At 38.8% G+C, this 25,525-nt stretch overlaps 1 protein-coding gene across 1 annotated transcript in view; it reads left to right on the top strand.

Annotated features, from left to right (window-relative positions):
• SCGN (secretagogin, EF-hand calcium binding protein) overlaps positions 1-24,715 on the top strand; it is a 69,236-nt gene extending 44,521 nt beyond the window's left edge. The window contains exons 7-11 of the mRNA XM_044658121.1: positions 11,592-11,647; positions 12,810-12,855; positions 14,886-14,945; positions 17,782-17,850; positions 24,587-24,715. Coding sequence (XP_044514056.1) covers positions 11,592-11,647; positions 12,810-12,855; positions 14,886-14,945; positions 17,782-17,850; positions 24,587-24,715 — 360 coding nt within the window. The remainder of the gene's footprint in view (positions 1-11,591; positions 11,648-12,809; positions 12,856-14,885; positions 14,946-17,781; positions 17,851-24,586) is intronic.
• The last annotated feature ends 810 nt before the right edge of the window (positions 24,716-25,525 follow it).

Genomic DNA, 25,525 nt, shown 5'->3' with positions numbered 1-25,525 from the left:
TAAGCTAAAGTAAAATAGTCTCCTTCCTAGAAGAATAGGTAAATTAAGTCAAGGAATTCCTCACCATGCTCCAAGTTATTGGGAAGAATATTTTTTTCTAGGGGTAGAGGGAGGCTTGAATGGGACAATAAAGGAGAAAAAGAACTTGAAAAAGAAGAAGAAAATCTTGATTTGCATTAGGAATTTGGAAGATAAATGAATGTAACATCCATGAGAAGAGAAGTAGTACCACTGAACACTTGGGAGAAAGTAAGAGATACAAAGTTCTTTCCATAACAACAACAACAAAAAAGACCTATTTGTACCCTCTTTGGAAGAAGCAGCTGCGTAAAACACAATAGTCCCCAAAAGGGGTGACCTCAAGAAGCACACATCCATTGGAGTATGTGAAGAAATTTTTAGAACTAAGGAGAACAGCATAGATGTTCAGCTTGCATGCACTGTAGCCACTGTCTACTATAATTTCTCTTTCTCTTGTCTAAACCCCTTCATTGGGCTCAGTCATACACACTCTGCCCCAAGGGAGTAGGCAATCATTCCTCATCTGAGCCTCTGTCCTCTTGGCCTCACCTCCCCTTAGTGCATGCCCCTCATGACCCCTGACTCTAGTAGGTGTTTGGGACAGGAAAACTCTGCTTCCCTTGGAATGGGAATCCTTTTGCATCTTCACCTTGGTGGTAGGGAGGGATAGATTATATAGATAAAACTTTGGGGATAGAGAATGGGCATATAAATACAAAAACAACCAGACAGCTTGAAAGCTAATAAAGTCCATCCACTCTGAGGAAATCAGAGCTCACTTGGGTATCTTGCTATCATCTGCCTTTCCATTACCCCCTTCTCTTGACCTGGAACAGCCATCCTCTGAATCTGGAAGCAAGCCTACTAAGCCCATCCCTGCTCCTGCTTTCCACTACATGGAAATTCTCTAAATGAATTTCAGAAAAAAAAAAACCTTTGCATTATTGTTAGATAGTATTAAAACTTAATATCATGATTTATTAAGCGAGGCAGATGATATAGTCTTTCCATTTGACCTGTTTGTATTTTAAGATATGTTTTCCCACCGTGACAAATATTAAAACCAGATATTTGAATAAACTGAACTCAGTCCAAGGCATTAGACTTCTATATCAAAAATAATTAAATTGTAGGGCAGCTAGGTGGCTCAGTGGATTGAGAGCTGGGCCTAGATATGAAAGATCCTAGGTTCAAATCTGGCCTCAGATGCTTCCTAGATGTGTGATACTGGGAAAGTCACTTAACCCCCATTGCCTAGCCCTTACTGCACTTCTGCCTTGGAACAAATACATAGTATTGATTCTAAGACAGAAGGTAAGGGTTTAAAAAATTAATTAAACCAATATTATTTTTTAAATAGCATATCCAATCATATCACTTTCTAAAGAATATAATTTTTAAAGTGAGATAAAAAAGGTTTTTGTGTCATTAGACAAAATAAAATTGTTTTAATATGTGGTTTATTTCATATTTAACATCTTTTTATTTCATATATAACATATCCTTTTGTATACATTATAAAATTCTGCTATTTTTAGTGCCAGAATATATACATGTAATTATATATTTTGGATATGTGCTCAAAAAGATTTTACTAAAAAGAATATATGATCCAAAAAGTCTAGGTATAATTACTTTAAGGAAAAAAGCTATGTATTTATAGATACCACCAGGGGAAAGATTATCCAGGAATATCAGAGATAAACCAAGCAATAATAATTGGTGATTCTTTGCTCCAGAAATGTGAGACAATTTTTTGTTGGCCTGATGCTAATAAAAGAGAGCTCTACTGTCTTGTCAGGGAGTGCATCCAGGATATGACCAAGAACTTCCCAATATTTGGCAAATCTGATAACTCCTACTCACTTCTGCCGATTGATTTGAGCACAGATGTTACAGCTAGAAGGAATCCAAAAAATAATATTAGGGAAGACTTTATGGTTGTATTTTCATTAGTGCTCTCAAGGCTTTGGGAAAGAGAGGTAAATATAAAGAATGAGCTGATGTTTCTGATTTATCTGCCAAGAAGGATGATCTTTGTATTGCACAGAATAAAGAGAGTGAGAACTCCAAGCTACCCTTGATAAATGTCAGTTACTAGATCCATTGAAACTACACCCAGGGTCCTGAAAGCCTTGTCAATGCAATTGATTAGCTACTTAAGTGATCTTGGAGGCTAAGAAATGTGTGGTGGAATTGAAGTAGGACAAATGGTGACCAGATTTTCAATAAATGGAAGAGAATTGATTCTACAAATGAAATTAGTCTAGCTACAACTCTTGGAATCATTATAGAGTATGTGTAAAAATTCTTGAATTGTGATATTAAACTCAAGTAGAAATGGGAGCCACTAATCCATATATAAGGACCCCTATTGGTCACATATTAATTTGGTTTAAAATGTAATATTATCTTTATTTTGTTGTAGTTTTTATTTATTTTGTTAAATATTTCCCAATTACATTTTAATCTGGCTTTTAAAGTTTAATGGTCTGTGGATCATTTGTTTAACACCTCTGTTCTAGAGTATAGTATTAAAAGGACGGTTTATGAACATTTAGAAAGGAAGCAGTGAACATTAGGAGCTAGATTTATCAAGAGCAAGACATTCCAGACTAACCTTAGTTTGTTTTTCACAAAGTTACTAGACTATGTATATAGTTTTCCTTGATTTTAACAAAGATTTAGGTAAATTCTCTAACACTGTTCTCATGGGGAAGACAGAGGCTGGATGATATTAGAATTAGATGGATTCTGAATCAGATGAGTATTCAGACCTAGACTACATATTTATGAATGGCCCATCATCAACTAGAAAGTTCTCAGTGGAGCTGCCCACAGTCTATCCATGTTATTCAGTCATTGTCTAACTCTTTGTGACCTCATTTGGGATTTTCTTAGGAAAGATACTGGAGTGGTTTGCCATTTTCTTTTCTGGCTCATTTTACAAATGAGGGAACTGTGGCAAATGGGATTAATTGACTTGCCCAGGGTCACACAGCTAATAAGTTTCTGAAGAAGAATTTGAACACAGTTCTTCCTGACTCCAGGCCCAGCACTCTATCCAATGTACCTCCTGACTGCCCAAGTCTGTCCTTAGCCTTGAATTGTTTCAGATTTTTTATAAATGGCATGACTAAAAGGCATAGATGGATGCTTATCAATTTTTCAGATGACACAAATTTAGCAGAAATAATATTGATTGGCAATAACCAAAAATTTTAGACTAAGTTTAATGAGATAAAGTGTAAAAAAAAAAGAATGTGTTAAAAAATACATACACAGTTGTTAGTGATCAGTTAGAAAGGTATGAGAGATGGGGGGAGGTGATATGGGAGAAAGGAAGGAGTGTGTATTCCTGGTAAATCTCCTTTACCTTTATGGGAGATGAGGTATTTAAAATGACCTTTAGGAAATGGATAGGAATTCAACAAGTGAAGGGAAATGAATAAACAGCCTAAAGTACCATGGAAAGAAAGTTCAGCATGGGTTCTAGCAGTACACATTAGAGCAATTCTTATTTTAATGTCTGCATGCCTAATATTCTACAATTTTGTAATTCCTTTGAAAAGGAAGAATAGTGAAAAGGCCAAGAATACTGTCTACCTGATTTTTCAAAGCTCGGTCTGAAGACTGACCCAAAAATCTGGAGAGTGAAACACCCAAGTTAAGGGAAAGACAGCAAAGAGAAAGTCTTACTTTATTCAAGCTTTTAAAAGAAAATACCACAGTAGCACCTTGATCATCAGATATTTCCTCCAAACTCCAATACCAACAGACTGATTAGCCAGAAAAAATTGATTTTCCACCTCATTAAGTTCACAAATAGTCTCAATAATTGACATTCTATTACATACTCAACAGTAACTTGGTGGGAAAAGTCAGTAAGAAAGCAGAAGACTCAGAAAAGTGCTTGTAGGAGGAGAGGGAAGTGCCCTCATGTATAAAGAGAGAGCTACAGGTTGAGGCAAGGCTTTTTAATGGACAGACTAACACTGCAAGTAACTAACACAATAAGAAACAAAAATATGGTGTGCTGCTAAACCCCTACCACTTTGACTAATGATCTTTGTGTATTTGAATTTAGGTGAATTCAAGGTAGCAGACACCTTACAACAGAAGCATGGTGTCATAAAAAACACACTGGGATTTGATCAAAAGACTTGAATTTGAATCCAGGTCATTTACTAGCATCATCTTGGGCAAGTCACTGTGTCTCAGTTTCTTTATCTGTAAAGCTGGAACAAGAATACTTCTTTTAGGCAAATTTATTTTTTTTACCTTCCATCTTAGAATCAATACTGTGTATTGGAAGAAGAGTGGAAAGGGCTAGGCAATGAGGTTGAAGTGACTTGCCCAAGGTCACATAGCTAGCAAGTGTCTGAGGTCAAATTTGAACTCAGGACCTCCCATCTCTGTCCTGACTCTCAATCCACTGAGCCACCTTGCTGACCCCTTGAGGCAAATAATATTATTCTCATTCACAGGGCTATTGTGGAGCTAGATTAAGATAAGATTCATAAGACTTTAATAAATGGTTATTTTTATACTAACTACTTAGAAAGGGCTAGTAAAGGTCAGAGGTGAGATCTGAACAAAAATCTTACTAACTCAAAACTCAACCCTCTATCCTTCATGTTATTACACTTGAATCTATTATATTCTTTCTCTCCCTGCCCCTCTATCTCCCCCTGCCTCACCTTCTTCTTTTCTCTCCATCTCATTTCTTCCCTGTTTTCTTTTACCTCATTTTTTCTGCTATCCTCTGACCCACTTCACGCTTCTTTTATCTCTATCTCCCTCCCTCTCTCCATCTCTTTATCCCTTCATTAATTTCTATTCCTTCTCTCTCCTTTTTTTCTCTCTCTAGCTCTGCTTTTTTCTCTCCTTCTGCCCATTAATCTTTCTTCTTCCTCCTCCTCCCTCTCCCATCTATCTCCTCTTTCATCTATTTCCTCCTCCATTTATTTCCTTCTCCATCTCCCTCTCTTACTCTTTCCATCCATTTATCAATCTCTCTCCTCTATTCATTTCCTTCTCTTCTATCTCCCTCCCTCTCTCCATCTCTCTATCCTTCTCTTCCCTTCAATTGCATAAAGTCCATGTAGGCTAAAGTTTCCTCAAATTCTTGATTGATGTCTGTTGAAAAGAAAGTTTGGTCATGTCTCCATCAGGAGTCTTTGGGAACCTGTCTATGCAGCTGGGTACATTTGATGAGTTATCTTAAACATTCATTCAAATCTTCAAACATTTTTTTGTACCGGAATGAATAACAGTAACTGACCCTGTCCAGTGAGTTTATTTTGAGAGCAGTTTAGATGATGGAAACAGTATATGTCCTGAGGGATCAACTAGGCCTTTGATTGTTCAGAACTGTGGTGCAAGGAGAAGAATCCAATGATGGGAATAGCAGCAGAGGTACCGCAGGATGTGGGACCTACCTCACTCTACTGCTGTTCAGGCAATTTTTTTTTTGGAATCAAATGTCTTACTTAAGAGGTTTTACTTACTAAATTACTTCAAGCTGGCTTGGATGAAGATAGTAACATTTAAAAATGGATATAAATGCTAGATGAGCCTTGGTAATATGCTCTGTTGATCTGGTCTTATTAATGGTCTGGGCAAGGAAGGAAATAGCATGTTAATGAAATCCATGTTTGGCATGTAATAAGAATGTGCCTTCAACAGGAGGCAGGGAGAAAAGGAAAAATTAGTGATCTGGGTAGGGAAAAATATTTAATTTTTTTTTTTACTTTTTGAAAGCAAATTATATAGCCCTGGGAGAAATTAAGTTCATAAGTAAGTGAAACCCAAACTATTCTTTTTAAGTTTTTTTAGTTGAAGCTGAAATACACAAATAAATTTAAAGGAGCAGAGTTCAATTCCAGTCTCTGACACATACTGGCTACGTATCACCTTTCAGCACTATAAGTAATGTTCTAAGACCTAAAAGTTGGAGAGAAGATACCAACTTTCATTTGCAAAGCAAGTTTCTTCTGAAAATTCTTTATATCAGTAAGATCACAGGTCCAGCCCCTCTTCTCATGATATTGTCATTATCAATACTCTTTGGACCACTGCAAAGACCTCCTAGCTACTCTTTTTGCCTCCAGATCTTCCTTCCAATTTCTTTTCCATATGGATCAGATTGTAATTAAAAATCATTTTAAAGATCCTAATATAATAATAAAAATATATGTTGGTCTTCGTTGTTTTAAGTTAAATTGCTTTGGCTCTAATTTCACTTTCTAGATTTCTCACATGATTCTCTGTCAAGTGATAGATGACCTAACCAAACTAAACTGGTTTCTGCCTCCCATTGTCATTTTTTCTCTCATATTATGCCTTTGTTTGTGTCATCTCCTATGCCTAGAATGAATATCATGCCCAACTATCCACCCCTAATCTCTGTCTTTTGAGATCTCTGCCTTCCTTCAAGATTCAGCTTGGATGTCACCTCCTTCACCAATCTTCCTATTTCTATGCTCCATCCTACCCCCACCTCCACAATACATATCTATTACCATTCTAATGTCATCTGGATGTCATTTTCTTCTTCAACAATCCCTTCCCATATCCAAGTAGATTGGGTACTAGACTTGCAGACAGAATGACCTGAGTTTGAATTTGTCCTCAGACATTTTCCTTAGTCACTCTGAGCCTCAGTTTCTGCATCTGTAAAATGAAGAGGTTTGATGTAATCTCAAGCATCACTTTTAGCTCAAAAATCTTTGATCCTATGGTTCCTAGTTCTCTCTCTCTCTCTTAAGATTCCTCATAGTGCCTTGCCCAGACCACTCCACTGTACTCATCTCACTTTCCCTAGTGTCACAGTTATTTATATATATTGCCTCTCCACCCCACCCCCCACTGCTTAGATGTAGACACAAAAACATTGCTGAATTGATCATAGCAATCCATGAAACAATCAGAAAATGCCCTATGTGGTCTCTTTGATTTCTGATAAGTTGACAACAGAATGGTAGGAAAGGGGACAAGGAACAAGTACAACAAGAGTTGTACAAGATTTTTAGGTCATCTATAAGCATTTGCCTCTCTCTTGATACTCTAATTATGAGATCCTTATCCAGTAACTAATGACTGGATGTATTATTAGAGAAATGGAAACATATAAGTCTTGACATTCTTGCTAGAAATGAAACCAAAAGAATTGAATAGCTTTCCCCTATTCAATAATCCCCAGTGATTCTCTATTCCCAAAGTTTCTTCCTCATTTACAAGGCCCAGAGACAACTATAAAGAACTATGAAGCTGTAGGGTCAAGTCAAAAATCTATGTTTATCAAAAATCTATGTTTATCAATGTACTCAGTAAGCATGAACTATATACCAGAGTCTCTTTCAAAGACACATGTATAGACTCTTTCTCCCTGTCCACTCAGATCCTGAACTATGGCATTAAGAATGGTTTTCAGGGGTTCTTAAACTCCATTCCAATATAAATGAATGTAATTTCATTTAAATCAGCTTCCTTTTTTAATCCTTTGTGTTTTATTTTTATGTACCTTAATAGTGAGAGGAGATTTCATCAGATTGCCAGAAAAACCACTGACAAAAAAAGTTAACCCCTGGGTTAGACTTAACTTTCTGTGTTAAGTATGGCCAGTTTTGTTTGGAAGGAGGAAAAACAGCTTTAAATTCAATTGAATAACTACCTAATAATAACCATCTAATTCTAGTGTTTATGCTAGTATTTTTGCAGTGTTAGACCAACCATTCTGAGCAGGGGAGAACTAGCTAACAAAGAAAATGAAAGAATCAGGATGCAAAAAGTTCTCGACAGGTTAGAGTATCAGGCCAAATAGAGTGGAATGAGATTGAATAGGAATGCATGGAACGCTTAAAAGTCAACTTAAATATAAGGTGGTTATGTATAACAAGCTGGAGAGTACTCAGAGGAAAAGAACTGAGATGATGAAGAGCCTCACATTCACAGAGGAAGTGGTCTTTTGGAGGAATTGGAGCCCTATAAGCTAGATAAGAGAATGCTGTCTTAAAGCATTAAAGGACTGTCAAGTGGACAGGAGTTGGAATTGGTCTTTCTGGTCCCAGAGGGAAGAACTAGGTACAATGGGTAGAAAATGAAAAGAAACCAATTTTGATTTGACATGAAGAAAAACTCTCTAACAATGAGGTGTCTGAATGAGTGAAGACTCTTGAAAGGGCATTGGAGGTCCTTAAATTGTGGCTAGTAGCCACTTTTTTGGTATATTATAGGAGGAATGTGCTTTCAGGCATGGGTTGGACATAGATGGGTGCTAGTGTCTTTTCCAGTTCTGACATTCAATTATTCTATTTCTGTGACTCACCTGGTCTACTTTGGAAAACTTCATCACCAGAGGGCTAGCACCTAGGTGATTAATTTTTTTGGCTACAACTCATGAAACCCTCTATCAGTGATATTTTTGTTGTTGTTGTTCAGTTATTTTAGTTGTGTCTAACTCTTTGTGACACGATTTGGGATTTTCTTGGCAAAGACACTGGAGTGGTTTGCCATTTCCTTCTCTTCATATTTTATAGATGAGGAAACTGAGGCAGACAGGGTTAAGTGATTTGCCCAGAGTCACACAGCTAGTATCTGAATCCAGATTTGAACTCAAGTCTTCCCAACTCCAGGCTTGGGACTCTATCCACTGCTCCATATATCTTCCAATCATGCTACAGAGAGGGGCTATAAAAACAAAAATTTCTGCTAACAATCAGAAAATTTGAAAAGATGTGAACTTTTCCAATCATTCTAGAAAATAATTTTTAATTATAGGGAAAATTCACTTAATTATTCCTTTCTCTCTTTTTTTAAAACCCTTACCTTCCATCTTAGAATCAATACTGTGTATTGGTTCCAAGGCAAACAAATGGTAAGGGCTGGGCAATAGGGGTTAAGTTATTTGTCCATGGTCACAAAATTGGAAGTTTCTGAGGCCAGATTTGAACCTAGGACTTCCCATTTCTAGGACTGCTCTCAATCCATTGAGCCACGTAGTTGTCCTGGACTAACATTTTTGTTAATTTTTTTTTAACCCTTACCTTCTGAATTAGTATCAATTCTAATGGTAAGGGAGAGGCAATCAGAGTTGAGTGACTTGCCCAGGGTCACACATGTAGAAATATCTGGAACCAGATTTGAACCCAGGTTTTCCCATCTCTAAACCTGACTCTCAATCCACAGAGCCACCTCATTGCCCCCATTCCTTACTCTTTTAACCTGAAGCAGTGGTACATGAGCTAAGCCTTGAAGGAAGATAAAAATTCTGAGAGGCATGAGAAGGCCATAAATTCCAGGCATAGGGAGTTAAAGTGTGATTTATACAAAGAGGTGGGAAATGGAGGTACCAGATTTTAACACCATGAATTCTAGTACCTGGTCTGATCTGAAATTTGCATCTCTTGAGAGGCCTTGTACAGTGCTCTGGATGAGGTGGGCATAAATGTTTCTTGAATGGAATGCAGTAGACTCTCATATATTTTAACTAAAGGATGCTTGTGAAGTGAGTGATTGGTTGATTGATGACACTTCTACCACTGTCTGGGTTTGAGTTGAGAGTGAAATGAATGGAAAAGTCATTAAGCCACAATTTTTGAGAACCTAAATTTATCCCACCAATGTTTCACAGCCCAACAACTGCCCATTATGGTGCTTTTATCATCATTGAAGCAGTTAACCTCTTGACAAGCCTGGCTGCAGCTGTAGGAGCTCTGGAGTTCCTGGTTTGCTCTGTCAGCAGAACTTGTCTGAAGAATCCCACTTACTGACAAGGAAAGGGAAGGTGCTTAAGTAGTATTTCTCCTTCTTCAGCAAGTCTTCAAATTATCATGGAAAATTGAATCTGGAAGGAACTGTCAGAGCTTGGCTAGTTATAGAATATTTGAGCTCATGGGACCTTACAGTGACTAACAATGGACAGATAAATGGACAAATGACTAACCCCACATCACACAGCTTCTTAATGGTAGAGTCCAAGCTAGAAATTTTGTTTCTCAATCCCGAGTCTAATGACCTTTCCCAGGATTCTTGTGTTCCAGATTATAGTCACAGTAAAACCATCTGCAGTTAGAGAGAGATTGGCTTCGCCACATAATTCTAGATAGAAGTGTGCATGCACAAATACACAAATGAGAAACATACAGATAAATTGGGCAGGGAGTTGTAGATTCCCTTCTGCTTTTAAAGGACTTGTAGTTCAGGCATTCAATCATGTCTTACTCTTTTTTTTTTTTTTTAACCCTTCCCTTCCATCTTAGAATCAACGCTGTGTATTGGTTCCAAGACAGAAATGTGTTAAGGGTCAGGCAATGTGGGGCTAGTGTCTTGCCCAGAGTCACACAGGTAGAAAGTGTCTAAGGTCAGATTTGAAATCAGAACCTCCCATCTCGGAGCCTGGCTCTGGATCCACTGAGCCACCCACCTGTCCCCTGTGTGTATGTTTTTTAAACTTTTTATATCCTGTTCTTTATAGCTATCCATAAGGTTTTCTTGGCAAGGATACTGGAGTTTTCCATTTCTTTCTACAGTGCATCCAGTGGATCCTTTTTACCAGGCTAACAGGATTAAATGATTTGCCCAGGATCACATAGAAAAGAAGTATTTGAACTGAATTTGAACACAAGTCTTTCTGATTCTATTCAGCATTCTATTCACTGAACCATCTACCTCTGTGGAAAGGATGCCACAGCTTATTCAAAGATAAACATCGCTGTCTTCTTTCTAAAGCCTTTTTTGGTTCCTTCTCTTGGCTACAACCTCCTTCTGGGTACTTATAGAACATTTGTTGAATTCCTCTAATGCACTTATGCAATATTATATGTTATAACTCTCTGTGGATGTGACACATTTCCTTACAAGATTATAAGGCATATGAGGACCAGGACAGCCCTAGCTAAAAAATTCACTCACTTAATAAGTGTTTGCTGAATTGAAGTGAATGATAAACCTGACAATTCTCCTGGTACTCACCACATATTCCCTTTCTAGCTATAATTATCTACTACCTAATTATAATTATCCAGATAATTTCTCTCAGATTTCTTAGTGATTTCATTCCCTGACTCATTGACTCCCTTTCTACTCCATTCCCTGAAATCATCCACCAGGACTTCAATATTTGTGATGGCAACTGCTCTAGCAAAATACCCATTTCAAGTCTTCAAACTCCTTAACTTTCTTTAAACTCTTCAAACTTCCCCAACTTCAAATTCCTCAGTGGCTTTTACAGAAAATTCCATCATCTCCAAGACTTCCAAATTCTCCTTTTGTCTAAATGTCCTATCCTTCCTTCCTCATCACTATACCCCAAGTCTACCACCCCAATTCTGGTGTCCCCATTGTTTGGAGAGAATGTTCTCTTTCATGCAAATTATTATATATCTGAAGAGGGGGTGGACAAAGCGAAAGAAATGGAAAGGTCAAAAATGGAAGGTTTGGGGCATGAACTTTTGAGAATATTTTAGAATTTATCTCCTACTTCTTTCTGTAAATTCTGTCCCCATAGACTCACTTAGCCAGGTTTATCACCATCAATCTTTTTCACAAGTATTTTCCCTTCTTTCCAGATGAAGATCTTCGACAAAAACAAAGATGGCCGGTTGGATCTGAATGACTTAGCAAGGTCTGCAACGTTAAGAAAATACAGTGGGTTCAGAAGCAAACTCTGTAAGGGTGTGGGGCTGTTAAACTCCTCTTATCTAATTAAGCAACTGTTTCCTCCAGTTGGAAGGAAGGTGTATATACAAAGTATAAACACTAGCTGGTTTTACTTAGCTCAAGCTTTCACTTCCGCGTCAGGACTCCTAACTGAGTTCAGAGATCCATTTCACCAGGTAATGTATTTTTTGGCTATCATAGCTCACAAAACTGCTAAGGCACTGTGTAGTGCTACCTGTCTTGGGGACAGAAGTGTCTACACAAATGATGTCAGGAAACTTTGATATTAACTTCCAACATGAAGCAACAGTTGCTTAATTGTTTTAGTCATCCTAAACATTAAGGAATTCAGGAAGTATTTAAGCACCAGAGCAATAAAAATAATTAGTAATATTAAAAATAATAATAGCTTGCACTTATATAATGCTTTAAGGCTTGCAAAAAACTTTACAAATACTCTTGTTTTATCCTCACAACAATCCTGAGAAATATATCCTCATTTTACAGATAAGTAAACTAAAAGAGGTAATTTGTGTTAAATAATCTGCCTAGGGGGCAAGTAGGTAGCTCAGTGGATTTAGAGCCTGGCTCAGAGATGGGAGGTGTTGGGTTCAAATCTAGCCTCAGAAACTTCCTAGCTATTTAACACTGGTCAAGTCACTTAACCCTTGTTGCCTAGCCCTTGCCATTCTTCTGCCTTGGAACCAGTACACAGTATTGATTCTAAAACAGAAGGTAAAGGTGATTGATGATGATGATGATGATGATGATGATGATGATGATGATGATGATGNAGGTGATTGATGATGATGATGATGATGATGATGATGATGATGATGATGATGATGATGATGCCCAGGGTCACGCAGCTATTAAACATCTGTGGCAATACTTGAACTCAGGTCTTCCTGACTCTAGGCAGTTTTCTATCCATTGCACCTCAGCTCCCCCTCCAGGCAAAAAGCTCTCTGCTCTGCCTCTGGCACATATTGCCTGTGTAACTGAGCAAATTCTCTTAGAGAAGCACCCATCATATTCTAAGAAAATTCACTCTGTCATGAAATCTGAAGCAGTAGCACCCCCACAATAATAATTCACAGGTGACTGTGGATTTTTTCTCCATTTAGGATTCTGGCTCTCCAGGAAAACTTCCTGCTTCAATTTAAGATGGATGTAAGTAGCAGTATTTCTGTAGAATAATTTATACCATTGTCAAAAGATTTAAAAGGAAGGAGAGGGAGAGATCATTAGAGATTTGGGTTTTCACTTATTAGTTGCGGAAGTGTCTATGAGAGGATTCAGTGGAATTACAGACTGATGTGTACAAAAGGGTTCCCCCACCTCTGAAGGTCTTATGTGGAAGTCACTCAACAAATATTTACTATGTGCCAGCCACTGTGTTAAGTATTTAATAAAGGGGAGGCAGGGGTTGAATGCACAGTCTCTGCTCTCAAGGAGGGTAGATTCTAATAAAGGAAACAAGTAAATATCTAGTTGGATATAAGATGTATATAGATTATATGAATGTAGTCCTTCCCCCTGCCCTCCAATTAGGAGCTAGGTGTCCAGAAAAGGTTTCCTATTGAGGGTGGGATTTGAGCTGAGTATTAAAAGAAGACAGGACTCAGATTCAGGACTCAGAAGACTGAGATTTTTTTAGTTGTGGCTAATCTGGAAATTTGTTTTGCTTGACTATACATGGTTGTGAGGGGATTTTGTTTTTCTTGTTTTCTTAATTGGGATAGGGGAAGGCAAGAAGTGGAGATGGTAAATCTTTATCTGAAAAAATAATTGAAACAAAATAGAGTGAAGGGAAAAAATGAGAAGGAAGGAAGGAAGGAAGGAAGGAAGGAAGGAAGGAAGGAAGGAAGGAAGGAAGGAAGAAGGGAGGGAGGGAGGGAAGAAAAAAGAAAGGAAGAAGTGAAGGTAAGGGAGCAAATGAAAGACAGGTGGTCAGTTCACTGATAGGAAGTGGCATGTCATATTTGAAGAACAGCAAGCAAGCCATTGTAGCTAGCTAAATGTTAGAGTTCTCCTGGGAAAGAAATAGGGTGTAAGGCTAGAAAGGTAGGACAAGACACGGTTTTGGAGAACTTTTTAAATGGTAGAGAGAGGAGTTAATATTTGTTTCTGAATGTAAGATAGCCACAGAGCTCCCTGTAGAGTGTGTATGTTGGGGGGGAGGGAGTAACAGAAAGAGGGAAGGAGAGTAAGATGAATAGAACTATATTTTATCTTATTTTTAATTATCTTCATTATTTTTAAATATTTTTCCATGTTTACATAATTCATTTTCTTTCCTTTCCCTCTTCTAGAGTCAATTAGGCCTTCCCCTGGGTTATACCAATGTTATAAGATACCTATTTCCATATTCATTTTTGCAATAAAGCAATCTTTTAAAACTAAACCCCAAATTAAATACCCATATAAACAAATGATAATTCATATGTTTTTCTTCTGTGTTTCTACTCCCACAGTTCTTTCTCTCGATATGGATAGCATTCTTTCTCATAAGTCCCTCGAGATTGTTTTGTAGTAGCAAAGTCCATTACATTGAAACATTCTGCAATGTTTCACTTTCAGTGTACAATGTTCTCTTGGTTCTGCTCATTTCACTTTGCATCAGTTCATTGAGGTTCTCCCAGTTCCCATGGAATTCCTCAGGCTCATCATTCCTTACAGCACAATAATATACCATCACCATCAGATACCACGGTTTGTTCAGCCATTCCCCAATTGAGGAACACTCCCTCAATTTTTTTGCCACCACAGAAAGCATGGCTATGAATATTTTTTGTGCAAACATTTTCATTATTATCTCTTTAGGGTACAAACCTAGTAGTGGTATTGCTGGATCAAAGGGTATGCATATAGAACTATATTTTAGAAAATCACAGTGAAAAGAGACAAAAAGTGGGGAGGTCAGTTAAAAGTAGTCCAGGTGAGAGTGATGAGGGTCCAACCTAAGGTCATATGAGTGGAGAAAAAGGAACACACACAGGAGATATTGTGAAGATAGAAACAAGATTTATCAGTGGATTCAACATGTCAGGTGACAGTAAGGAGTTATAGATGGCATTCAGATTGCTTAGCCCAAGAGCCTAGGAAAGCTCAGAAGAGGGGATTATTGGCATAGGGGAGAGATAATGAGTTCTGTTTTGAACATCTTGAATTGTCCTTGATGTGATTTCCTTCCCTTCCAGGCCTGTAGTACTGAAGAAAGAAAGAGGGATTTTGAGAAAATCTTTGCTCACTATGATGTTGTAAGTACTTTGTTCTTTTGCTACCCTTTTGAGACTTTTGAGTTAGAGTTTTAATTAGTTTGAGATGTTCAGGTTATACTTTTTGGACTCTTGAGATTAGAAAATTGTATAGCTACTGAAGTGAGCATCATTCTGACTCCTAGTACAGGGACTATACACCCTTTGGGTAGACAGGAAATTCTGGCCACATGAGTTTCAGTGTTTACTAAGGATTACCCACAGCTCATGCCAACTGCCACTGGTAAGAATAAACTATAAATGGCAGCCTATAAACATATTATTTTCTAAAAGTTTGTCCATACTCTAATGCAAAAAAAGAAAAAATCATCAGTTTAGAAATTTTTGAAATAGCTTAATTTTAAATTGTTTCAGGAACTGAGAAAGATGAAAAAATGGATTATTGTGTATAATAGATACCTAGAGAGACAGCTTGGATTGAGAGCTGGCCTCAAGCAGAGAGGCTAGATTCAAGTCTCATCTCTGATATATGCTGGCTGTGAGACTTTGGACAAGTCATTCAACCTTTTGTGCTCCAGAGAACTTTCTAAGACTGGAAGTCACTAAGAAGTTACTGATATTTTTATTAGTGAATTTCTTCAGACATTTCTCTATACCATTTAAATTCCAGGTTGGGTCCAAAAGAAGAAGAAAGCTATGGGATAATGAATTAAATATGCCCCTGAACCTTCATTAATGTACAACAAACAGATTGCTGAACTCAAACTGACTTGTGTCTTCTTCCCACAAAAAGGAATTGAGCAATGGAGATATAGGAGACATTTTGAAATTAGGTCAAGGGAAAACAAATGCATGTAGGAACTTGTTGAAACACATTTCCCTTCACCTCCTGCTGAATTTTAATTCCATGGTTGAAATGTACAATGATCTGCAAATGTGCAGTTGTTTTCCCTATTTGCCAGTACATACCCATTGCTGGTTGGTATGCATACCACCACCTACTGGTTATAAAAAAGTTCAGACACTTAATGGCCAAGTGATTTTGCTATATGAGTTCCAATATAAAAGGAACATCCTCTCTTTGGACCCCCAAGTGTAGCAAGTCAAAAGACTTAGATGTTTACTCTAAATCTAATGAGAGCAAGCTAAGTGGTACAATGGATAGAGCACTGGGCTTGGAATCAGGAAAACTCATCTTCAGGAGTTCAAATCCAGCTCCAGACACTTTCTAGTTGTGTGAACCTGGGCAAGTCACTTACCCCCCAATGCCTAACTCTCACTGTTCCTAGTCTTAGAACCAATACACAGTATTGATTCTAAGATGAAAGACAAGAGCTTTAAAATTAAAAAAAAAAAAAGAGGACAGTGAAGAAGAAGATGAGAAAGGCTCAAAAGAAATAACCCTGACATTTAAAGGCAGTGAGATTGGGGGCAGGTGGGTAGCTCAGAGAATTGAGAGCCGGGCCAAGAGATAGGAGGTCCTAGGTTCAAATCTGGCCTCAGACACTTCCCAGCTGTGTGACCCTGGGCAAGTCACTTGACCGTATTGCCTACCCTTACCACTCTTCTGCCTTGGAGCCAATACACAGTATTGACTCCAAGATGGAAGGTAAGGGTTAAAAAAAATAAAAATAAAAAATAAAGGCAGTGAGGAACCATGTAAGGAATCTTGAATTAGGAACAAGAGAATCTGGGTTTGCATCCCCCATCTATGCTACCTGTTATCTGTGTGACATTGAGTAAGTCACTTTAATTCCCCAGGCCTTGCTTTCTTCATATCTAAAATTAAAAGATCATAAATAGAATCATAAATCTAGAATTGGGCAGGTTTTCAGAGGTCATATTGACCAGCCTCCAAATTTTATAGGTAAGGAAACTGAGGCCCAGGAAGGTTAAGTAACTTGGACCAGGTCACACAGTTAAGTAGATGTCAGAGGTGGGAATGAATTCTGGTCCTTCTTATTCCATAGCCTGGATTCTTTCCTCTATCTCCCTCTGCCATTGTTTCTAGCTCTAAATTTATCACCAACAGATTGGAAAATGGTAAAGGATGGATGTGGATGCAGTTGGAAAATGTCATGCTATTAGGTTTGAAGAGTTTAGAAATCGTGAAGAAGAGAGTTGACAATTTTCCTGATGAGAATTTTGTAGGAGGAACGTTGGGTATATTTGCATTTGGGGTACATTTGGTACACATACATGCATATTTTAGTGAATATGGGACTCACTGATGTGGGTATTCCTGCCAGCAGAGCAGATGGTAGCTCATCTATACTTTCTCATCCCGTGTGACTCTTATTTGTGTCCTTCCATAAATTCTCCTCCCCTAAAATAAAGAAATGTGTTTATATGCTATGAATGTTGGGCAAAAGGAAAGAAGTTGTCTATATTCAGAACATGCTGAAATACTCACATATATCCCTTCTGGTACCATCTCTCTTGATCTCCTGTTTCTAATTATATGCTTTGCTGTTCTCTGAACAAAAACATGATACTGTGGCTCTCGATTGACTTTAGACAACCAGCAGAAATGCGTAGCAAACACTTCCTGTTCTGAGTTCCTGCTATTTAGAAAGGGGAGAAAAAAATAAATCAATGTATTTCATTCATTCATATTTCATGTAAACTCTGCCTGCAGAAGCCAAATGCTCAGGATGAACAATTTCCATTAGTTGGAAGAGATTTATTTGGGATTAGTTCTTTAATCATTTTCATATGGTGTATCAATGTTCTACACAGAAAACTGAAGTCGAAAACTACAGAGCCCTGGAATCTATTGGCATGCTGAAAAGATTATTGCGTTGGCCCATCTGCCACACTTATTCCTGTGTTTTCTGACTCCATTCAATTGTTTGGATTTCTTTTTCTTTTTTCCCAGAGTAAAACTGGAGCCCTGGAAGGCCCAGAAGTGGATGGATTTGTCAAAGATATGATGGAACTTGTCAAGGTGATCGCATAAGGCTAAGTAGATTTTGCTTATCCTGGGCTTTTGGTCAGCTTTTGCCAGACTTACATAGCCTTAGGTATTCATGCAAAAGAGAACATCCAGAAATATTTGTCTATTCACCATTTGACTTTTAGTAAAAAAATCTAAAGAAAGGCAGCAGCTCGGCAGCTCAGTGGACAGAGAGCCAGGCCTATAGACAGGAAGTTCTAGCTTTCAAATCTGACCTCAAATACTTCCTAGCTGAGTGACCTTGGGCAAGTCACTTAACCCGCATTGCCTAGGCTTTACCACCATTCTGCCTTAAAACTGATATATAATATTGATTCAAAGACGGAAGATAAGGGTTTAAATTTTTTTTTTCAATTTAAAAACAAGCTAAAGACATTTCTCCAGATTCTACCTTTACCTCTTTTTAAAACCATCTGCTTCCTAAGTGACAGGGAATCTATGGGTTTCTGGAGCCTTCTTAAAGAATGGCAGGTTTATCCTAGGTGCACTATATTGTTTGAACTATTTCCATATTTAAAGCTGTTTTGCTTTTCGGCATTCAAGAGAATTTGAGTCACATTTCTGAATTTAATTTTATCTGAGAGATATACTCATTTGTATTCCATTAGTAGTCTGAGGGCTTCTCTTACCTCTTTTAAGGAATAGTTATTTATCTTTTGGGAGACTGCAGTGGCCTTGATTATCTTAATTTAGGTTATTCCTACTCAGAAAAAAGAAAAGCTGAGTACCAGCAATTATCCAGTGAATCTAGCTAGACAAATTCAAAAATCTACTTTAGGGCAAAATTATATAAATTATATAAAAAATTATATAAAAAAATACATATATTGGATTCACTAGCTATCCTGATCAAGTTAAAAGGTTCATTTGTAGCTTTTCCCTTTATTTGGCAAAGTATAGAAACAGAAAGTAGAAAATTGTTCAGGATGGATTTGCTAAGCAATTCAGAGTGATTGGCATCCAAGGAGGCACAGAGACCAATGGCAGGCTGATTTTATTCCAGAGTATATCCCAAGTTCCATCTGGGTTAGCTATACTTTAATGGCAAAAGGAACGGGGAGGAAACAGGAGAAGTAGCAGAGCTGGAAAAGCTAAGATCTTTTTTCTTTTTTTAATTCTGTGGAAGATGACTAGGTTTACTAGCAAAACTTCCCTTTTACAAATTCTTTTTATTATAAATAAGAGTCAGTGGGATGGCTCAGTGGATTGAGAGTCAGGCCTAGAGATGGGAGTCCTGGGTTCAAATCTGGCCTCAGACACTTCCTTACTGTGTGACCCTGGGTAAGTCACTTAATCCCCATTGCCTAGCCTGATTCTAAGACAGAAGGTAAGGGTTTTTAAAAAATACTAATAATTTTTAAAAATAAAAAATTTTTTATTATAAATAATGATCAACAATAGATTTTGTTAAATTTCCTGAGTTTCATCATTTACACTAAACCTAGTCTCTTAGTTTTATTTCTCATCCCTCCCTCAAACACACCCACCCCCTTCACTTGGTGCTCTAAATGGGAATTCTGCAGGTACCTTTTCATGCAGGAGGCTTGCTAGCTATTTGGGTAATGGTACCTGGTTGCCGAACAGATTTATTTATTTACTTAATAGGTTTTTAATTCAGTAATCATTGTAATTATCACTTTCTTTTCTAGTTTCTTGGTTTTCAGCTCAAGATGCATTTTATAACTCATACTATGAAGACAAAGGTGTTTTGATATAAAAGCATATAATATATTAAATCTACATAGTCTTAATTTGTAAAAAAAAAAAAAAAAAGAAAAGAAAAGAAAAGAAAAAGTCCGGGGGAGAGGGGAGCAGAGAGCAACTAGGTAGCACAGTGGATAGAGTGCCAGGTGTGAAGTGTGGAGGACTTGGGTTCAAATATGACTTTAAATGCTTCTTAGCTATGAGACAGTGGGCAAGTCACTTACCCTTGGTTGTCTAACCCTTACTGCTCTTCTATTTTAGAATTGATACTAAGACAGAAGTTAAGGGTTAAAAAAAATTTTTTTTTAATATCCAATAGTAGAAAATGGACAGTTCACGAATATACCTTAAGCTTCCACCATAGAAAGCCCTGCCAGACTGGAATCTCTTCCAACAGGACAAACTAGGCAGGCAGATTTGTCTTCTCCATGGGCAATTCTCCGCCATAGCTTAGGAAGAGCTAGATGGTCTATCTGACCTACAAAGCCTGGAGCGCACAAGCCTCTGCATGAGGAACTGATGTCTCCTAAGCATTCTCCTTGTGCCTGAATCAGGCATCACCAGCTAATGCAGACCCAAGAAATAATCAGGAGCCACCAAGGCAGTTATAAGCCCAAGTAATTCAATTGACAGCTTCTCCCTTTCTTCCTTTGGTCTCAACCCAAACTTGAGGAATATAAATTATTACCAGACTTTAGGTCTCAACCAAGCAGAAAAGCTTCTCTAACAGCCAGACTTTTCTCATTTCTTGCCCAGCAGGCTTCAGTAACCATGGCGATGCCTGATCCTGAAGCAACCAGGAGACTCCTGGTTCAGGCCATGCTTTTCTATGAAGCTGCTGCTACTGATTTCTTCCTCCTTCTTCTCTGGTTTTTCCTTGGAATCAGAGAATGTTAGAGGTCACCAAAACCTTGGCAGTTATCTAGAATTCACCTTTGGTTACTCAAAGAAAGAAACTGAAGTCTACTTTTTTTCTTCCTCTTTCTCTTTTCTCTTTTTCCTTTCTCCTTCCTCAAGTCAAACTTTATTGTTTGTTTTTTTGTCTCAGTTTGGCCTTTAAAGTTCTTCCTAACCTAGCCCCTTCCTACCTCAAGAATCATCTTACATTTTGTTCTATTTGCTCTGATCCAGCAGCACTGATCTCCTTGCTATTCCTCAAATATGACACTCCATCTCCTATCTCCAGGCCCTTGCAATCACTTGGGAAGACCTGGAGATAGAAGATGGGGTGTTCCCATGCCTGCAGTCTTCTTCCTCCTCTCCCTTCTCCCCATTAGCTTCCCTGGCTTTCTTGATTTCTCAACTCAAATCCTACCTTTTACAGGAGGCCATTCCTGGTCTCCCCAGTTGCTAGTGCCTTCCCCCTTGAGATTACCTTCTACCTATTCTGCATGTTTCTTGTATGTACCTAGTTATTTACACCTGTCTTATCCATTTGTTCCATGCGTTCCATGAGGACCACCTTTGCTTCTCTTTGCATCTTCAACACTTAGCATATACTAAGCCAGGCACATAGTAAGCATTTTAAAAATCGTTTGTAGAAACTGTGCCCTTTGGTGCCACCCTACCATTGCTGAGCAGAGCAATCTCATAACTGATTAGGAACTATGTAGTTGGAGAAGCTTCTGGCCACAAAGGGGATCAAATGAGATATAGGGGAAGAAGGTCAGAGAAGAAGTAAAAATGAAAACTGGCCCAGATTCCCGTCTACCTGTCCCAGGAACTTACATATATACCAGAGCCATCCCCCTTCCATGTTCTGTGGTGACCCGGCACTACCCTTTGTGCACCAAGGCCCAGTGGATGGAATGGGCCTCTGGGAAGATAGGTGTTGGGGTTTTTTGAGGTTTCTTCTCTCTATGGGGTAGGAAGAGACCCATGAAGATAAACTACCTTCCACCTCTGGGGAAACCCTGGAGTAGGACAACTGTGTTCCCAGGACAGGGATGCTAGGACCCTCACCCATAGGAAAAGAGAAGTATCTTGGCCCCCTTGAAGTTCTCTCCCATCTCTGGGCCTCTTCAGATCTGATACTTCAGCTTTCTTATCCAGAGAGGACTTCAACATAAAGCCCTTAGACTGGGCTCTAGGAAAAAACTTCTCTGGTAGTGGGCTGAGGACAACTATAGGAAAGGAAAGGAAGGAAACAATTCACTTACTACTGAGGATTTTTTTTTTCTTTCTAGGGAAAGGGAAATAATACATGGTAGTGGGCAAGAGTTCACTCAGAGTGCTTGGAAAAGGAGGGGGATAGGTCACAGGACAGACCACCTCTGGATGGGTTCATCAAGACCCTTTCTCAGGGCCACCAGAGCAGTGGCTTCATGTATTAGTACTGGGCATCTACCCAGCCTCAGGGCTAGGCAAGAGCGTAGCTCTGGGTATGGGTAAGAGGATATTCTATCCTTCTGTCATATTAAGTGTTGCATTTGAAATCTTTAGCTGTATATGTAGTTTCTAGTAGAGAAATCAAGACTCTGATGATTTTGTTTCTAATATAAAAGAAATGTGATTTTTTTTCTATTTGTAAATCATAATACAGACATTTTGGCAAGAGGAGAAGGGGGTAGTTCCAATGGCTAAAAGTAAAATGCCAAAGATCACTGTCAATGAAATGATGGCTACCTCCCCCTCCCAAAAAAATAATTCCTTGTTGAATGATTTGACAACTTTTGATCAAAGTCAATTGCAAAGCCTATAGAGCAAAGGAGCAAGGGATTGCCAAGGTGTGCTCTTCATAGCTATTTATGAAATTAGAGCTGAAAGGAACCAAAAAGATCATCCAGACTTCACTTTCATCGTAAATGAGGGAATAGGCTGATATGTAAGTCACATGTCCAAAATCACATAAGATAACAGATAATAAAATATAATATGATATATACAAAATATAATAAAGAGCTGATCCTAGAAACCCAGGTCTTCATTTTTCCAATTTAATATTCCTTCAATTATTCCTTGCATGGCATAGCCTTGAATCCCTAAATATCACAATGCCTTTCCCAATTTTTTTTTAAAACCCTTACCTTCCATCTTAGAATCAATACTATGTATTGGTTCCAGGGCAGAAGAGTGGTAAGGTCTAGGCAGTGGGGGTCAAGTGACTTGACCAGGGTCACACAGCTGGGAAGTGTCTGTGGCCAGATTTGAACCTAGGACCTCCCGTCTTTAGGCCTGACTCTCAATCCACTGAGCCACCCAAGCTGCCCCCTTTCCTAATTTTCATGATTGTCATTGTTCAATGATGCCTTACTCTTTGTGACTCCATTATGGGCTTTTCTTGGCAAAGAAACTAAAGTGGTTAGCCATGTCCATCTTTGGTTCATTTTACTAATGAAGAATTGAGGCAAGTGGAATTAAGTAACTTGTCCAGAGTGACACAGGGGGTTTGAGGAGAGGGAAAAAACATAAATCATGTAACCATGGGAAAATATTCTAAATAAAATAAATTAATTTAGAAAAGTAAAAAACAGGAATAACTGCAAGGAAGGGGTATAAGCTGGATCAAGGAAGGGTCTCCTCAAGTGCCTGCTCCCACCAGAGTCTGGGCACTATGGCCAATTATGGAACACAACTCTTGGTTTCTTCTTCGTGGGCAATGAAGTCAGTAGGAAGGTTTAGCTGTTGAAATCTCCAGATTGCCCCTGAATTTGGGGTTCAGAAGAGCTAAATTCCTGTCCAGATCCTCCTGGCCACCCACAACTACCAACCCCAACCACCCCCCCAAGAGCTTGAATGTCTTCTCGGGAGTTTTTGGCAGTTGGCTTCTCCTCAAAATCTTCACCAGAAAAACCCCTCCTTCACTCACCCCTCCCAAACGGAACCCCCTCAGGATTCCATGGGGCCAGCTTCAGTCCATTTCCCAGATGTGTGCTTAGTGATCCTTGATTTACACCCAATTCCACACTTACACATTCTACTGCCCTCCTCCTCTCCCTTTCAGGTAACTAACATATATCCCATTCCCATAAGGCTTTGTTTTTTCCTTTGTCTCTATAAGCTGGACCCTTCTCTTAACATCCAAATCCTAAACCAGTCATGGTGAATCTTTTAGAGACCACATGCCATGCTCCCCCCAAGACTGAGAACCACTTTCCCCTTTACCCTGGACAGGGATGGAGGAAGCACTGTCATTGGATTGCTGGGTAGAGGGGCAGGTGATGTGAAAAAAATGCACAGGTGCAGTGGAGAGGGGGAAGGGAGCAGCTCCTCTTGAGTCCCTCTGGCTTTCTAGTAATGAGCTCTAGTGGGAGATAGTGTGTGTGCCCACAGAGAGAATTCTCCTTGTCTTTTTGGCACACATGCCATAGGTTCAATATCACAGCCCTAAACAATGCTTCTCTAAGTTTAAAACATTTCTCTAGCTACAAAAACATCAAAATTGCATTTTAGTCCCTAAAATATCCCTTGGGATCATTTCTGCTCTTTTTCCCAGAACAACTTAATGTTTGAGCTAGACTTTCATTCAGAGGATCATTATAACCTTTTTTTGGTTTTGCTGCCAGAAGCACAAAACCTCCCACAGGGAAGTAATCAACCAGGTCTTCTCCCAGCTGTCACAATGCAGAATTCATAATCACCACCAGCCTGGCTGGTTCCCCCTAGTTTGAAGACAAAGTCATCATGTGGCTTTAAAGTAGATGTCTTGGGAAAGTAAGGGAAATGACATGGAATGAAAGAATGCACATGGGAATGAACTGGTCTGCATCAGAAGCAGAGCTGTCCCTTCCAAATATATAGTTTTCTTCCCTAAAGCTTCTGCCATATCCTAGCTCTTTACAGAATGCTGCAAAACCCAGCTAATTCCCAGCTTGCATCCTTGCTGCTACCATGAATCTAATGTGTGTGTGTGTGTGTGTGTGTGTGTGTGTGTGTGTGTGTGTGTGTGTGTGTATTGGATCCAAGGTAGAAGAAAGGTAAGGGCTAGGCAATGGGGGTTAAGTGACTTGCTCAGGGTTACACAGGTAGTAAGAGGCCAAGATCCTATTGGTTTTTCTGATCATTTTGTTTTCTTGTTCTCTAGCCCAGCATCAGTGGAGTAGACCTGGATAAGTTTCGAGAGATCTTGCTCCGGCACTGCGATGTAAACAAGGATGGGAAAATTCAGAAGTCTGAGTTGGCTTTGTGTCTTGGTTTAAAAGTCAGCCCCTAATTGTCAGTGACCTTGATCCTGTGCTCTGAGTGTATTTGTGTGTCAGCACCCACTGGTAGAATTGTGTCTAATCTCTGCTAATGGTGTTTAAGTGGATCTCATATAACTCTTCCCACAAAAGTTCAGGGGCAGTAATGAGCTAGAGCAGGGAAAAGTGTCAAAAGGGCCTTCTTGGCAAGGATGAGACAATGGTTCAGGACTTGGAGGGAAGTCATCCAAAGAATTGCTATCACTTTTATAAATCAATATCAGCAAGACAAAACTTTCCTGCCTGTCACAGATTCATCTGGCCCACAATGCCTGCCTTCCTGGCCAACTTACGATCACTCGCTCAGTCCTGGGGGGAGGTATTTCCTGAGCATTGACTGCTTGTCCCCTTTTGCTAAGCTTTGTCAGACATCCCCAGTTTCCTGTGAAGATTAAATTGATGTGCTGTGTGAATGTGTGTTCTGTCATTTGTGCAAATAAATTTGGAAGTGAAAATAAACCCTGAGCTAGATTAAAAAAGAAAAGTCATCATCCCTGATGTTTGTGTCTCATGATGTGTTTTATATCCTAGACAGAGAGCCCTTCTGACCCCAAGGACAATGAGAGAAAATCTGAATAGATAAACTTGAATCAAAGTCTAGCCACAAAGTTCTCCTCATTGGGCCTGAAGCTGGAATAAACTGAGGGAAATGAATATTGTACTATTTAGTAACCATTATTACTCTATAAGTCATCCTGTTTCCCACTTTGTCAACACTCAGTACTCAGTCTAACTCAGCAGGAGCAGACACTAAAAGTTTGGTTAAGGAAGGTGACAACTCC

This window comes from Gracilinanus agilis, chromosome 1 (assembly GCF_016433145.1).
Source record: "Gracilinanus agilis isolate LMUSP501 chromosome 1, AgileGrace, whole genome shotgun sequence".
Taxonomy (NCBI): domain Eukaryota; kingdom Metazoa; phylum Chordata; class Mammalia; order Didelphimorphia; family Didelphidae; genus Gracilinanus; species Gracilinanus agilis.
Note: the sequence above shows the minus strand (reverse complement) of the source record. Positions and strands in the feature narration are given on the sequence as shown.